Raw genomic sequence first — 16,468 nt, forward strand, 5'->3', positions numbered from 1 at the left:
CCGCGCTCCGCCCCCCCCCCCCGCGGGTCCTTCAGCCCCCGGGCGCGTCTGCGGGATGGGGCCGTGGCGCCTCGGGCGTCCCGCGCCTGGCTCCGGCTTCAGGCCGGGGCAGCGCCCCTGGAGAGCCCGTTCCCGGGCGCCGCGCAGCCTGCACGGCTCCGGTGCCGGTGCCCTCGCCCGGCCCCCGCGGGCAGCGGGCCTCCGCGCCGCTCCCGCTCGGGGGACGCCCCGCTCCTGCTCGGGCACCGCGCGGCCCCGTGGCGCCTCGCCACCTGCCCCGCTGCTTCCCGGGCCCGCCTGCCCCGCTGCCGCTCCTTCCCCGCCGGCACCGCACCCCGGCCCCCATCTCGGGAGCGTGGCGTGCGCCCGGTTGCTTCTGCTTGTCGGAGGGTTTCTCCGCGCGGGCCCCTYCTTAACCAGCGCAGCCACCGCGGGACGAGAAAGGACGCAGCGCCCTGAGCTCGCAAGAGCTAACGAAGGCGCTAGGCGCCGCGCGCGGCTGGGGGCCCCACCGAGCGCAGCGGACGAGGCTCCCCGAGCTGGGGGAAGCTCCTGCAGGGCTGAAGCCACGCGGGGAGAGGCGCAAGGGCGCGTCCCGCGGACCCCACAGCTCGCCCGCATGGAGGGGGAGATGGAAGAGAGGCGGGAAAGGAAGATGGGAGCCGCCGCGTCGTGCGGCACGGCAGCGGCCCGCGCCCGGGGCTGGCTGGGGAGGCTCTGCCGGCTGCCACACGGCGCGGCCGCGCTCCGCAGCCGCGGCCCTGCCCGCGCAGAGCGTCCTTAGCGCCGAGCGGCGACGCTCTACTTCCGGCTCCGGTGCCGCCATTTTGCCGTGAGACAGCAGCGAGCCGCCGCCGGGATGCTGTCCGCCGCCTGCTRCGCGGATCCCAGGCCCGAGCTGGGCTACCAGCTCGGCGCGCCTGTGCAGTACCGCTTCTCACCCTACACCTTCAACGGAGGGTGAGGAGGCGCAGGCTGGGGGTGGGACGGGCCGAGGCACTCTCCTCTCGCCAGGGCCTCCGAGGAGGGGGAGGAGGGTGGCGGCGGGGCTCGTCTCTCTCTGGCCGCCCCCCGGCCCTGTGTGAGGGTTTCTCTCCCCTTGCGAGCGCCTCTCGGCGGAGAAGAGAGGCAGGACGAGGGAGAGGCGGGGAGCCCCCCTCCTGGCCGAGCGTCCTGCGGGGTCTTGCTCCTCCTCGAGTTTCTGACAGGTCTCTGAGGCCGTTGTTACACTCTGTYTCTCTGAGTTTTACGAGTCAAAGTAAGCAGTCTCCCTTCTCAACAGGGTTGTTTCTTTACAGCAGTTTAGGAAACCTGTGTGATGGTCATATTACCTGCTTTTAAATCTGTAACTGTGTTGCTAGCTACCTGGTCATAACTGTTCCAGACAGGTGATGTTTTGCTGACACTTGCCCTCAGGTGGTGTCAGGCTGTGGCCAAGGCGCTATTTATTTTTTTTTTCATAATGCTTAAGTGCTTCTTAAGGAGTAGCTGTTTAGTCTTTAACTCACGTACAGCTAGTTATTTAGGAAAAAATAATATATGATAATGTCAGACTAAATGAGTGTTGATGTTTCAGTGTGACAGTTTAATTGTTAACACTTGGCTGGGCTTTTTCTACATGGAGAGCCAAATTCTTATGGGAGGCTGAGTCTTTCCTCATTGTAAGGTGTCTAAAACTGTTAATCTGTTGTTTGTTGCTCTTGTAGCTAGATAGAAACCTAGCCATTACCAAGTTTACCCAGTCTATTGACAAAGCAGAGAATAGCATATATTCTATTCAGCGTGTCACTATCTCTTTCCCTCCAGTATTGATTTGCATGCAGTGAAGTGTATAAATATGTAATAGTAAAATGAAAAATATATCAAGGAATATAATAAGATGCTTGACAAAATTTGAGCATGGATAGAAAACTACTATCTTTTTGGTTTCTTTGTTGCCTAAGAAAACATCTATGCTAGGAATCCTGTTTATACAAATACTCTTCTTTCAGGACTGTGTTGGCAATTGCAGGAGAAGACTTTTCTATTGTTGCTTCTGACACACGACTGAGTGAAGGTTATGCAATTCACTGCCGGGACAGTCCAAAATGCTACAAACTGTAAGTCTGAGTCTTGTAAGAACTGAAACTGATGAAAGATCTTTGGTATTGAAAGGAACTAGTGCTTTCATTAAGCAGAACTTTCAGAAAAAAGAATACTGAGTAACAGAGTTGATTTGGGAATTAAGGGAACTCTTTTTTTGATACTGTAAATATGGCTGGATTTCTTGTTGCCTACTCCTGAATCTAGCTGATGACAGAACTTTTTTAGTACAGTATCAAACTTCATCTGTAATGCTAGCTAAGTGCTTTTTTTTGTTTTGTTTTTTTTTGTTTTTTTTTTTCCTTTGGGCTGGATAATCATAGGAAACTTCATCTTAACTGTAGTAAAACTCATTCCTGTAGTGAATAGTTCTGCTTCCTCAGGACACCTTGTGCTGGTACACAAGTGTGCCCACCACTTTCAGATGCCAGTTATACTCTGTCCCTTTAGTACCATCTAGCATTTCAAAGAGCTGTTTATTTTAGGAGGTGAATCTGTCAGTAGTTCCATTATTGAACTACTTATGCTCATCTTGCCTAGGTAGCACTGTCTTGGTTTAGAAAAACGTATTGTTTACTTGCTTTAAAATGTAGCTGTTACCAGCAATGTTAATAAACTTCTTGATGTTGGCACAAGTTCATATGAACTCATGTTTCTGCTGGGTAACTCCTTACTATATCTTTGACTCTTTGAAGCTGAATTACTTTGGAAATTACTTTGGTACACTCTGTATGCTGCACATGATGAATAGCTAGTGACAGACTGAGATTTCAATTTAGATTGTTTGTAAATGACTGCTAAGTCTTAGTCCTATGAATAGTATGTGAATATTTATAGACTTACAATTTTATTACAGTTTAAAATTCAAGTGTTCATTCATATAGCTCTTTGCCCAATCTCAAAACATTTCATGAAAGCTAACTAATCTACTGTGTCTCTGTAGCCAGATAACATCTGTTGTCCTGATACAGAAAAATCACACAAAATGTTACATTTACACTACCATTTTAAAATAGTAATGCCATCCTCTGGCCAGATGGAGTAAAACTGGGTTGAGTGCTCTTGCACAGTAGGCTGCACACCTCAGAACAGGTCCCTCGGCAAGACTGAATGGTATTAGCTGGGGTTAGGAGTGCATGGAAAAAATTTTATTTATTTTTTTTTCTGTCACCCTTACTGCTGAAGTGAGCATACTGAAGAATGATACCTGTGTAGTTCTGGCCTTAATGAAGCCTTTCCAAGATTATAGGCTGCAGTTCCTTTCTGAGTGAAGGAACTTGTTACTCCATTTTAGAAAATGGTTTCTGATAGTGCTAGAGAAACTGAAAAAAACACTTGATGTTTTCATAATAATATCCTATGTTTAAAAGAAGTGGCGTAGTTCATACTAAATCTAAAATCACATTGAAACTTTATATTTTTACAGGACAGAGCAAACAGTCATTGGATGCAGTGGTTTCCATGGTGACTGCCTTACGCTTACTAAGATTATTGAAGCAAGATTAAAGGTAGATAAGTATTTGAATGTATTTAGAAATTGATAATATAATTATGTCTGAGGAGACCAATAATGTGATATATTTAAACATCAACTTTGCGTTTTTTCTCAAGTGCTTGTATCATAAATATAGCTCTGTGGCTAATGAAACATCAAGCAGGGGAGATTGCTGTAATGTTACTAAATGTAACATCACAAGTTTAAAAAATTAAAAAAATGGAAGAGTTAGAGGGGATGATGTTAACTGAGTGTTAATCAGACAGCATCTGAGACTTCTCTGAAGTTTTACGAAGAGTAACTTTGGCTTTCAAGAAGACCTTGCATTTATGCTGGTATATTTTCAGTAATCTTGTAGATGTATTCTAGTTAATAATTCTGCATAGCATTAACTTACTTCATTGTGAGATTACGGCAAGTATGATACTGATTATTTTGAGCATAAAACTTAGTGTGTGACTTTCTTCTTGGATGTGATGTACCATTTGCAGATGTACAAGCATTCCAATAACAAGACCATGACTACTGGGGCTATCGCAGCAATGCTGTCTACGATTCTGTATTCTCGGCGCTTCTTTCCTTATTATGTTTACAACATAATYGGTGGACTCGACGAAGAAGGTAAGGCTTGAAACACCATGGAGAAACAGAGGCTAAATTTCTACAGGTGAACAAGTATCCTTTTACATTTCGGATGTACTGATGGAGTAATGAAGTTTACATTCCTATTGTTAAATATTAGCTTTAGACATTACGGTACTTGCGCAGATCAAACACACATTATGCGTCTGACTTGTCTCCTAGTTTTCACTAAATCTTCCATTTCTGAAGAGTCTGGAAATCTTAAAAACTATGTTGTAATTATTTGATTGCAGTTGAAATCTGTTAATGTCACCTACCTTTCATATTTTTATCTAGAGTAGAAAACTTTATAATAGCTTTGTTGGAATTCTCAAATGTCTCTTTAAAGGAGATGTTAGCAGTAAAATTGTACATATTTTATTCAGGCTTTTCTTTGGGTGCTACAGATTATTAAATATGAAGGACTCCTTTACAGGCAAGCCTCTGTAGAGAGATTTTTAAATGTCAACCAACCTCTGTTGAAAATAATAGCTTCTACATGGACRTTATAGCTTAACGTACAGCTCTTCCAGGCCTACTGAGCCCTTGTCCAATGATTTGGTTGAATTGCTAAAAGATTGCTTTGGCTTTCAGTGGGAGCTCGGAACTGGTCTTGTTTGGATAATTTCAGTCACTTCCCACAGTTTAACCTGTCCATGTAATATAGTCTGGAGGGGGGGTTAGGCTGCCTTGCGTAATGTTATGCCTCAGATTATGAGGGTGCTGTAGCATGTGATGAGAATCAGAGTGCAGGCTTGCCTGTATGGTCTTAGTTTAGGTCCAGCAAAATTGATTAGCTCTGATTCAATGTTACTTTCTGGATCTGTGCTAGCATTTTGGGGCTGCTCAGGGATCTGTACTGTGCTGCCGAATGTACTGGTCAGTTTATTAATTGGGTGCAGCCTGTCTGAATGGAAAGAACGAGCTTGACCTGGCACTGTGCCTTGACTAGTATTTCCCTGTGAAGCCCTGATGCTGCAGAGTTACAGCACACTTGCTTTTCTGATGCCTGCATGAGCTATGAAGACTTGCACAACCTTCCCTGACCCCAGAGGGAAGTATGTRAAAGCCCAGAGCTTGATCCCTGGTTCTAAGAAGGCAAGGAAGAGGCACTTAAGCAGGCTCTCTGGAGATAGCTCAAGTATTAAATAACAATGGCTAAAGTGCCTCTTTATTTGTGCCAGCCATAGAACCAGTAGAGCTGTTTGTGCAGCACTGTGCTCTAACACATTCTGCTCCTGCTGTAGTTACTCTGCATCAAGAGTCTTTTTCTRTAGTAAGGACTGTATAATCAGGCTCTAAAAGACATTTTTAGCTTAAATCTTGAAGGTAACATGCATACCTACACACAGTGCCAAACCACAACCACAGTGAACCTTCTATACAAAGCACTGTCTGAATGTACTGAGGTATTATTTTGTAAAGGTTTGTTGGGATGTGTGGTACTCCAAAGACTGCTTATRGAGGTAAATAGTGTCTGATGTAATTCCTTATCAGTATTGTGAATCTTTCTGGATTGTGACTGTGTGTGTGTCTTTTTTTCTTTAAGGGAAGGGAGCAGTATATAGCTTTGATCCGGTAGGCTCATACCAGAGAGATTCTTTCAAAGCAGGTGGATCAGCAAGTGCCATGTTGCAGCCCTTGCTTGATAACCAGGTAAAATTTTCTTKTTTAATGACCACAGTAAAGATTTGTGGCAATCAAACTATTGTTGCTTTACTTTCAGGGTATATTACAGTAATCTCTTTTGAGAGAAGGTTTAATGTATTGCAGATAAGATCATTAATCTACAGATTAACAAATTGAGTTGCTCTACCTTCTGAGGGGAAATCAGAAAGTGTTGTCTTAGGATCTGTTTGGGTTTTTAGTGCACTACAAACAGTGGATTGGCTGTTTAAAATAAAATTAAATGTTTACATTGTGGAATTTCTTTACATGTATGCAGTTCTGATACTGTTAGCCTTTTGAGTTTAAAAAGTGAATGAGAAGCTTCTGAAGAAATAGATCAGTTTAGATCTAAATGTTGCAATGCCTTTTGTRCGCTGAATATTAGCGGGGAGCTATACTTGCTTTGTACTAGATCTGCCTCCAGTTAATTTTAGTAAGAATATCAGTATTAAAGTTCTGGTTATGCACCTGTAAACTGTATGCCATTACAGCAGGAATACTTTTGCCAAATCTGGGGTTCTAAAACAGATCAACTGTTTCATCTATTTAAGTTGTCTAAATTTGTTCATTCTGATGCAGAGACTAAAGCAACTGTGTAGCTAGTAACTTTCATGTTAGATGAAACATGATTTCTTTAAAATGAATTTTCATCTTTTATTAGATCGGCTTCAAGAACATGCAAAATGTGGAACATGTACCTCTGACCCTGGAGAAGGCTTTGCAGCTAGTTAAAGATGTCTTTATTTCAGCTGCTGAGAGAGATGTGTACACTGGTGATGCGCTTAAGATTTGCATTGTCACAAAAGATGGAATTAAAGAGGAAACTATCCAATTACGGAAAGACTAACTCAGTTCACTTACAAATGTGTAATCTACAATGTATAAAAACTACCTGTATTGTGAAGACATGTCTTATTAAATTTTTTCCAGAAGTTTGATTACTGTAGTGCTGAATGTTTTCTATTTTTGTTACAAACTGTAGTGTTTCTTTAGAAAATGAGGCAGGCTCTGGTAAGGATGATACTAAGTATTAAAAGTAAAGAGTTCAGTTCATCTTSCTTTAATCAATCTAATTTCAATGTCTGCTTAGTCTCCTGTTCAAAATACCTTGTGCTACAACTTGGAAGTGTAAACTTACTAAAAATAATTTGACAAACTTTTGTGYTAATTCTTTCGAGTCCACCTTGGAAAAGCTTTTGTTGTATTTCTGTTGCTTTCTCTGCACTTTATAGCTTGTTTTTCCCTCTTCTCTGCTGCATCTTTCTGACATGTTGTCTTTGCATTGACCTYCCTGCCCTTATTTAGAGACTGTAAATCTGAATCACCTGAGATGCAAGGTTCACACTTATAATAGCTGCAGAAAACRCAATCCCTCTCTGTAGGAGGGCGGAGTGCTAGAAGGAATCTAAAGGAGTTCGGGGGCAGGTTTAGCTTGGTTAGTGCATGGTGCTGCTAATGCCAAGGTCATGGGTTCAATCCCCGTATGGGCTGTGCTGAGGGTTGGACTAGATGATCTCCAGAGGTCCCTTCCAACCTTACCATTCTATGAATCTATGAGTTCAATCTGGACTCTGAGCTTACCTCTATGTGTTTCTTATTTGGTTAACACTGAAATCTTAACGTGTTACTCTTTTTCTGGCTACTGATTTAAAAAAAAAGACTACAGAGGTTCCTTGAATGCCTGTTAATGTCTGTGGGTCTATTTTGGACTTACTACTGCTCCAGTTTCTTGGGAAAGTGCAAGACTGTCAAACTGTCTCGTGGTGTATTGCACCACTGGAAATTGGCTTGACCTTCAGAAATGGCTAGGACCTTCAGAAAAGCCAGGCTGCATAATTAAGGGCAAAATAAGCTTCTCTTGCTCAGATGTCTTTTCAGTCTGTAGGGATTTAGAAACGGACATCAAAAGCATTTCTGCTTGTGACATGCTGCTTCTTTGTAAGAACAATTTTTCTTGTGTGTCTGACCCTGCAATAATCCTGGTCTCCTGCTTAGAGGTAGCTGACTGCCTTTCAGGTGCTATGCATCTTTCCTAGCTCTGACTGGTCTCCACCAGTGATGGTAACTTCAGGCAATTTAAGTTATAGGTAACTTCTTGAACCTCAATAGTCACACAGCTGCTGCATCTAAAACAAGTTTAGATGTGTCTAGGAAAGCCAGTGAGTGTGAATTTGATTGACCACTGGGTGCCGCTGTTGGCCCATGTAAAGAGCAGACATACCATCTGTAGATAACTGGATGGGTGGTAAGGAAGGAACAGAGCATCCCAGTCTGAGTAACACGGGCTGAAGTCACCGGATTGCACAAGTCAGAAATTTCAGGCAGGAACTTACAGGAATATTTAACGTATTTTCAGAAGTCACCTTAAATGGGCAAGGTTAGTTGTATAAATGACTGGGTAACTGCATGTTGTTCCTTACTCAGCAGACTGAACAGAACAGAGTAATTCCAAGAACTGAAAACTTGTGTCTAACTGAAATGCAAATGAGCCATACCATGTTAAATGCATATTCTAGTACTGCTGTAAAATTCAGTTAAAGCACCTTAAGCTTGGCTATATTTGATACCAAGTTTATATTGAAGTGTTCAAGTGTTTTCACAGTAGATCATTATAGCTTTGTGCAAAGTTAGTGAATACTAGTGAAACAGTAGTGTTAAAGTTCACAGRGAGAAAAAAAGAACAGTGGATAGTAACAAGCTGCTGTGCCTAGCTTTAGGATGGGCCTGTTTATAATATGCATGGTCTAAATATTGATCAAGGAAGGGCAACAGGAAAGGGGAACTGTCTAATTTGTACCTGAATGGATTTAGTGTTCTTAAAAGATAAGAACAGTGTGGAAGAGTTGCAGGGATTCGATTGAAAAAAAAAGTTCAGATGCCTATTTAAGGGTAAAGTTTATATCCAAAATAAATGCTTGTTCAGATTTGTTTTAGGTTCAAGTGTCCCGGGCTGTGTCTGTAAGTTTTTTTCAGAAGAAATACAAGATGATTAGAGTGTTTTTAGCTCTCATTATTGAGCTCYRAGGAGATAGATACTGCAGCAGCTARTGGGAATACAAATTTTTCAGCTACTGTGTATTGAGGCTATCATGTTGGAGCACTTCTGGAATGAGATGGCCRTTTTGTATCCTTTTCAGTCCTTAGTTTGCTTGCAGAGTACATCCTCTTACTTGCTAGCAAGTAGAAAAATGTTTACAGGCTGCTCAGCCAGAATTTGCTTGCTCATTAGTATTAAAACTCATTCAGAAGTCGCAGATGTCAAATGTTACTTAATCCACCCACCTAGGGCTGGAAGATAGGAATAATTTGACTTTCTGCAGCTCTACTTAATTCTTTGCCTGTAGTTCCTGTATATGAATCATGCCAGTACTCATCTCATAGCATGTCTGCAATGTGTATTATTTTTTATGAGCACTCTGAACAATATCTAGAGATACAGATCTGTCTAGATTGCTACAATATAGAGAAATAACTAGGTAAAGCAAATATAATAATATCACTYATGCTTGCTAGAAGCAAAGATCTGGGTTTGATAGCTCTATTTGGTCAGGRATTAGATATTTTTAATATAATTTTATGTAAGAAAAAGGAGGGAGAGGGAAAGTGCTTATCTTGCAAAACTCCTTTCTTATATTAAACAAGTTACAAACATGTATTTTAACAGTGTACTGCAAATTTGCTTGCTCTTGTTGGCCACCGTGTTCAAGTACTTGCAGGTTACAAGGTGCAACTAGAGCAAGTGCRTGCTGCTGTAACAGCTCGCTCACCTTCATCCGGAGCAATACTAAAGGCCACCGTGAGATGGCAATAGTTAGTTGCTATCACAGGTTTCAGCATAGTTACACACTATGTGGGTAAAAATAGTCATACATACTTTACCAGTTTCCCACTATAACATGCTTTGCGGGACTGTTTATTGAGGAGATGGGAGGCTTATTTTGAGCTCATACAGCATACTGGCGCTTATAGAAGGGACTGTACAAGGTCAGAATCAGCCTTAGAGACTAGGTTTGTAATAAAGTAGACCTTGCTTTATTTTAGGCACATGTTTTCAGCAGTATAGTTCACATGGCAAATGCATTTTGTGTACAGGGTGGTGGTGGGTGTTGATATCATGCGAAGTGGCAGTGCTTGGCAGTGCTTATATTCTGCAAATATGCTTCTAAAAATCAGATTCACTGTATCATCCTTGTAAGTACGTATCAAAATGAGTTTGATTTTGCTTTAACTAAGAACAAGATTTTCTTAAGGCTGAACCATAAAAATGTTGGTTTTATAAACCCAGTACTGAGCTCTCTCTCTCACTTCAGTATGACATATTTCCTTTTTACAGCAAGACAAGCCTGTAACACTATATGCCTCAGTGAGGTGGGAGACAGGATTGGGTTGCTTCTGTTTTCTTGAAATTTACTAGGGAAAGTAGCTATAGGGGAATTAAAATACTATTTGAAGTATAGCAGTTTGAAATGATCCTGCTGTAAYGCACTCCTTCACATTAAAGTTGTAATTCTCCGTATTTACAAAAATTTTTCTTTCAGTATTGGATACCAAGAGAAAGGCGTTGCAAATGATCTTAATTTAGGAGTTCAAGGTTTTACAAACCTGAAGCTTGGGGAGAAGTGGCAGGCACAAAAAGGGAATGATTAAAGAAGCATTCACAAGAATCTGAGGAAAATAAAATAGTCACATAGCAGAAAATAGTTTTAGAAGCAGAAATTAATTGCTTTCTTGTTTAGGATTCCTAATGCTGAGTGAGGAACCAACTTTAAAGTAAAAGGGGTTTTGGAGGTGACAACTTTCAAATTCCTCTTCCTTTTCCTTTCAGTTTTTGCTTTTGTCTAGTGCAAATGTCCTTTGCTTTTAGGCCATTTGGGGCAATTGTAAACTTCAAGGCAATATGACACATGGGGCCTAAGTTAACTAAGATTTGTATCCAGAACTGCCTTCTCAAGCCAAAGTCCTCCTGAGTAGGGGTTTTGTCTGCATGAGGGCAGCAGGGTGAGACTGCTCTACTCTTTCCACTGTTATATGTAGTTAGTTTAAGTGTATGAACCATTTTATGTGCACTTCCTTTTCTAAGCAACTTCAACAAAGTATTCATAATTACAAAAACATGGTTTAACAGAAAAACAAACAAAAAATCCTCAGTATCTTTCCTGTTAGACTGTTTTTGGCCCTTTTCCTAACAGTTGCTGGCAAAGTTTGACTTCACTGTTCTTCTCAGAGGATCAGGCTGGGGGTAGGGATGGACTCTGTCAAGCAGCTCAACCTCACTGTAGCCTACAATAATTACATTGCTTGGCACAGGACACAAAGGAGCACCAACCAGAGAATAATGATGGTACCAACAGTAAGYTGAACCAGTGCTCAGCATTCTAGATCAAAGACATGTAAAAGAGAGGTTAAAACCAGGATTTGTATTTCCCTTTTGGCTGAGGAAGAAAAACAAAATGTGGAAGATGGGAAGTTTTACTGCAATGTTATAGATGCTTCACTACTGAGATAAAGAGCTTTTGGCTTACCCAAGCGCTGACTCCTTGGAAATGTAGATATTTCCGCTGCTTAACCTTCTCCAGCCATAGAAGTGCCTGTGGGCTACGCAGGCTAAGCACTGCTAGCCCACAGTGCTACAGGTGTGGGTAGTTGACATCTACAGTATCTGGCCCMCTAAGGTGGCCTAGCCTAACAATTCATCTGGATTGATGTTCTGTTTAATCAGGCTTTATTTTTTAAAAAAACCCAGAAAACTAAAAACAACCTCCCCCACCCCAACCTCAACGAGCTCAGCAGTCAGGAGTGGTAGATGATCAATCCACTTATCATTCTCTGCTCACTGCGCTCTTGTATTTCAGGCCTGGGAAGTCTCACCTGGCTGCCACTTGTCTTGTTGTCCGCAATTTCCCAGGCCACCGGGAAGGTGGGGATGCCGTGGTGCTTTGGAGTGGCTTGGGAGTGAGTCCCCTACCACGAGCCCACGTTCATTATCCCATTTCCATTGCAGTCTTCTTACACGGCCTTTGCAAAGAAGAACCTCCTGCACCAGGATAGGAGAAAGTTAAAAGGTCTGGTGGTGGTGGGGGGGAAGAGGAATGGATTTCCCTGAGTTTTTACAGAAGTAACCATTTCAGCAAAAGCTGCATACCAGTGTCACTGCCTTATATTTGATCTGAACTTCTCTTGACGTGTACCCTTGAATGCAGAATGGTTAACACGATCTCCATTAAGTCTCATGGCAAACAGACGTTTTGGTGCGGCTGGTATTTGTTTGCTAGTTGCAGACAAGTCAATCTCATTAGAACATTTTTTTTTTTTTTATACACCTTTTGCCAAGAGTTTTGAAACTGGTTGACATTCTCAACAGCTGCCTGAGCTGAAATGACATTCCATTCCCCGCCTCCATCTTATTAGCAGAGGGGATGGCTCGATTAATGAGAATTAGATGGCATTTTTAAAAATGAAAGATAATTTGTTTTTGGAAGAGCTGCATGSTGTGTTTTCATTCTCCGATTTAAAATAAACCACAAGGTCTGGCTTTTTATGGCCTTTCACAAAAGCCAAGAGATGCACTCACCCTGAACTCACAAAATTTGAAGTAAAAACATTTTAAAGGGTGATGCAAAATGTTTTCAGCTGGTATTTAGTGGGGCTTTTACATTAAGCTGCTCTTCAAAAAGTGCAACCAAACAAGAAGATTTCAATGGCAACACTTAGATTTTTCTCATACAACTCCAACCTCAGGAGCAGTGTGTGAGGATATGGATAGGAAAACCTTGCTATCCTCAAGCTAACCACTGCATTTGAAGTGATGCTGGACAGCATTCACGCAAGCTTACATAAAAGCCCAGTGTGAAACGTGACTCAAGGTAACTAGCATTTGTTCGGCTGGTGCATGATGTAGCTCACCTGTGCCCCTTAACTCTCAGGAGACGTCACCTGGGCAGCCGGTGTGTCCTGACCAGCAGTCTCGGTTCAGYCTGAGCACTTACTCGTGTCACAGCTGAAAGCGTCTCCCCAGGTGCGAGGACCTGTTTTCCCCTCCTCATTTCTCCAGACCCTCAGTGCAGAACCTTTGGGCTTATGGCTTTGAACAGACAGGCTATTGACTCAGAGTGGTTTGTTATATCTAAATTATCAAATATATTTTGTTTGGCTGTACAGCTTTTGAAGTCAGAGGCTATAGTACCCTCCACCTCTGTTAAGACCTTTCTCTGTCAAAAGGAAACTACTTACTAAACTTAGCTAAGCCCCAGAAARCCAAGACACTATTCTCTGAGCAGCACAGAAATCACAGCAACTAAAGCAGCATCTATACGCAGGCATTTGCATGCCTAATTCAAACAATAAAAACCTCCTGCACAAACATTTAAGAGAGGTTTCCAGTAGTTTAGTTTAAACTCCATATTTAGTTTAAGCCCAAGGTTGGCAAGTAAATTGCCCACAGTTTCGCTTYGTGCTCAGACATGGAGATCTGAGGTCTAATTCATGCTCCCAGTTTAACTGTGGTGCTAGAAGTTATCACTACAGCTAAAATGAGCCAAGGACAGTGAATCAGAGTCCTGGAATAAGTGAAGGAATGGCCTCTTGCAGCACTTGGCTGAAAATGAAAAGTTAGACTTCTCGTAAGAGAACGTGTTTGCAGTGATTTAACTAGTATTTTGCTCTGCACAGGTAGCGATTTATTTTTTGGATGGCAAGAAAGCCAAAATGCAAGAATTTAGTTTCTATTAAATGAAACAGTTCTGCTCTTTTCTTGTAGCACTTCTTCCTCACCCATGCTACAAAAAAAAAAAAAAAAAAAAAAAAAAAAAAAAAAAAAAAATCCAGGCCAGGATATTCAACAGTGGCCTGGGGATAGTTTGTTCTTGTGTGTCTAGTGTGAGATCCCATCCCAGAAGGACTCCTGACTCCAAAATAGGGATTAAAACCTACCTATTTGTTTATTTTAACTGCATTGCTCCAGTTAGTCTCACTAGGGAGAAAGTGAAGTAAGAGATGTTTGGATACGTTCAACCTTCCTCTTGGAAGCAGAGGGGTGAGCATGTGGGCAAGCAGGGTCTTGTTGCCTGTGTGTACCCAAGGCACGTGTAGGCACCTGGTCAGCCAGCATGGAGCTAGCTACAGTKTTGGACTACAGGATTGCTGCCTTGGGAGTGTCTACTGTAAGTTTTAATGAAACACCCCAATTAGATGGTTTGACAGACCACCACAACAGTGACGCAGCTGAGCTCACATCCCCCTTCCAGAAGAGGAAGAATTTCAAAGGACTGCTGTAAAAGAAAAGCCACAGAATAGCTCGCACACAGCCACCGAGCCGCCCTGCAAACAACATCACCCAGAGGCTGTACAGTGCAAGGAGAGGGGATATGAGAGAAAAGGCAGAAACAAAACAAGTCAAAGGAATTAATTCAAATACCAATTTCTTTTTCTGACACTCAGCATGGGTACACCTTAGGTTTCAGGCACTGTCTACAGCATAAAACTGCTTTATATAAAAACCCAYATGTGGTCTCATGGTGCCTCCAGAGAGTTAGAAATGGCCTTTGTAAAACAGGCGTGAACAAATTCACTGTCACCACACAGTGCGTTATTTCTTCTGACAGGTACCTCCTGCTACACAGGGCTGTACTCACACGAACAAACCTACAACACATCTCCTGCCTGAAAGCCAGAGAAAATATCTATCATCCCCCCTGCATTGCAACTTTAGAGGATCAATAGATTTGGATTTGGGAATTTTCTCTCCTTTTCATCCTTCTGTTGGGACTGGTTCAGGCATCATCTGCTGTCCTTCCTGGCTTGGACTGAGTCCGGGCATCCCCACAGCTTGCTGCAGGTAACCCCATGAATGCTTCATCCCAAACCGCTTGCTCTTGGCAGGTTAAACCCAGTATCTTAAATTTACCCAACCTCCAAGTAGCTCGCAGCATTTGGGTGACAGTCCAAGGATGAAATTCCCTTTGCACAGTGTGCATCAAGCGGTTCACACCAGAGGGGAGGTCAAGTACAAGGTCCAGCAGGCTCAGCAAGGCCCCACTTGTCAAACCAGAGACCTGTTTACATAGCTCCTCTCCTTTCCAGATGAGCCTCTTTTGCTCATTTTTAAATCTATATGTCAAGGAGGATTCTAAACTACTGAAGAGATGAATGAAAGTTGCTGGCTACTGATACCGCAGAGGCTTGGTTCTGCGAGCAGCAYGTGTTCACCTTGCCCGCAAAAGCGCGGAAGAGCCGTTCTGATACTTTCATACCKGGAGAAGTTCAGGAAGAGGCAGCTTGCAAGAACATCTGCTCTGACCTGCATATGCCATCCAAGTTTCTGCTCSTACCCTACTGCCAGAGGTTATTCAAGGTAGTGTTACACCTTGGCATTTCCTTTGCCATCACCTCCTACACCATCAACTACAGCCAGAGGCCCGGTGAGATGTCAGGGGAAGCATGCGCTGAGGCACCATGTCTCAGCTCCCGCAGCCCCGAGGCTCTGGAGCTGCAACACTGGGCACCTCAGGCTGCGGGCTCAGTTTCAACCTCTGCCTGCTGTTCTCCTCCGTACAAATCTGTTCATGCCACTGGAGGTGCCGCTGCCAGCTCGGGTGATCGCTCAGGAAAATAAGACTATTACCTGTCAACGGGAGTTTTGCTCTAACAAGCCAGAACAGAGTCAGCCCAACCCTTGCGTCCCTGACACCTTCAGGAAGGGAACAGATGAACTCTATAGCACTGTARACGTGTCTGCATTTGTTTCTACAGGGTAAAATATCCTGTCAAGCAACAGGCCATTAGCACATAGCTAGCTAAGTTTTCAATAAACTGGCGCTGAACTRCTGTAGTATTAGATGACAATTCAGTGCCTGACAGCATCAGGGAAATCAGAGGAAGCCCCTCTCCTTGCCACAGCGCCATCACCGCCCCGGGGGCGCGGACACCTACACACTTCAGAGACGAGATAAGGCAGGGGAAGACGACACAGAGCGGACCAGAGGCTGGCCCGCAGGCACGGATCTTGGGGGCTTGCTGTAGGTGGCAAGCGGGCTGAGGGCTTGGCGAGGTGGAAGAAGCGCACCCCGGAGCCGCACAGAAACGCTCCTCGCCTCTGCCGCTCGGGAACGGGGCAGCGGAGCGAGTAGGGCCGGGCGCAGTACGATCCTTACGCCAGGATGCCCCTCCGTACCCGGAGCGCGCGTGTGCCCCCTGAACGTGTACGTTAGGCACCAGTTACCTGTTACAGGTATCTAGGAAGGGTGGCAACCAGCAGCTGCTTCCTGGGYAGCCTGGGCTTGCCCAAGGGAAGCAGGCGAGCGCGGCACGGCGAACGCCGGGTTTTCCCCAGCTCGTCCAGAGCGCTGGGTCCAGCGGCAGCTCAGAGCCCTGCAGACACACGTCCGGGAAGGGCAGGCGAGCTGCCCTCCGCAGGAAAGCGAGCCTGAGCCGCGTCCCCAGCGCGGCTCACAGCGCACCTTCACCCCTTCCCGGGGGCAGACTCCTTGTGCCGCCGCTCGGGGGGGGAAGAGCAATCCGAAACAAGAAATGCCAGCGGAAGGAAAGCACCGTAAGCGGGTTGCAAGCAGTTACGGTAAGAGACGAGCCGTCTCGCACGTCGCGACT

At 43.9% G+C, this 16,468-nt stretch overlaps 2 protein-coding genes across 2 annotated transcripts in view; one reads left to right on the forward strand and one right to left on the reverse strand.

Annotated features, from left to right (window-relative positions):
• Nucleotides 1-16,468, reverse strand: part of FAM120B (family with sequence similarity 120 member B) — a 235,724-nt gene that overhangs the window by 102,638 nt on the left and 116,618 nt on the right. The gene's annotated exons all lie outside the window — the stretch shown is intronic.
• PSMB1 (proteasome 20S subunit beta 1) lies at nucleotides 799-6,804 on the forward strand. Its single transcript, XM_085315509.1, has 6 exons — nucleotides 799-960; nucleotides 1,992-2,099; nucleotides 3,509-3,590; nucleotides 4,069-4,198; nucleotides 5,748-5,854; nucleotides 6,528-6,804. Exons 1-6 carry the CDS (start codon nucleotides 860-862, stop codon nucleotides 6,711-6,713), a joined length of 714 nt encoding a protein of 237 aa, XP_085171635.1. The 5' UTR covers nucleotides 799-859; the 3' UTR covers nucleotides 6,714-6,804.

Source organism: Rhea americana, unplaced genomic scaffold (genome assembly GCF_003343005.1).
Source record: "Rhea americana isolate MKP2758 unplaced genomic scaffold, rheAme1 scaffold_43, whole genome shotgun sequence".
Lineage (NCBI taxonomy): Eukaryota > Metazoa > Chordata > Aves > Rheiformes > Rheidae > Rhea > Rhea americana.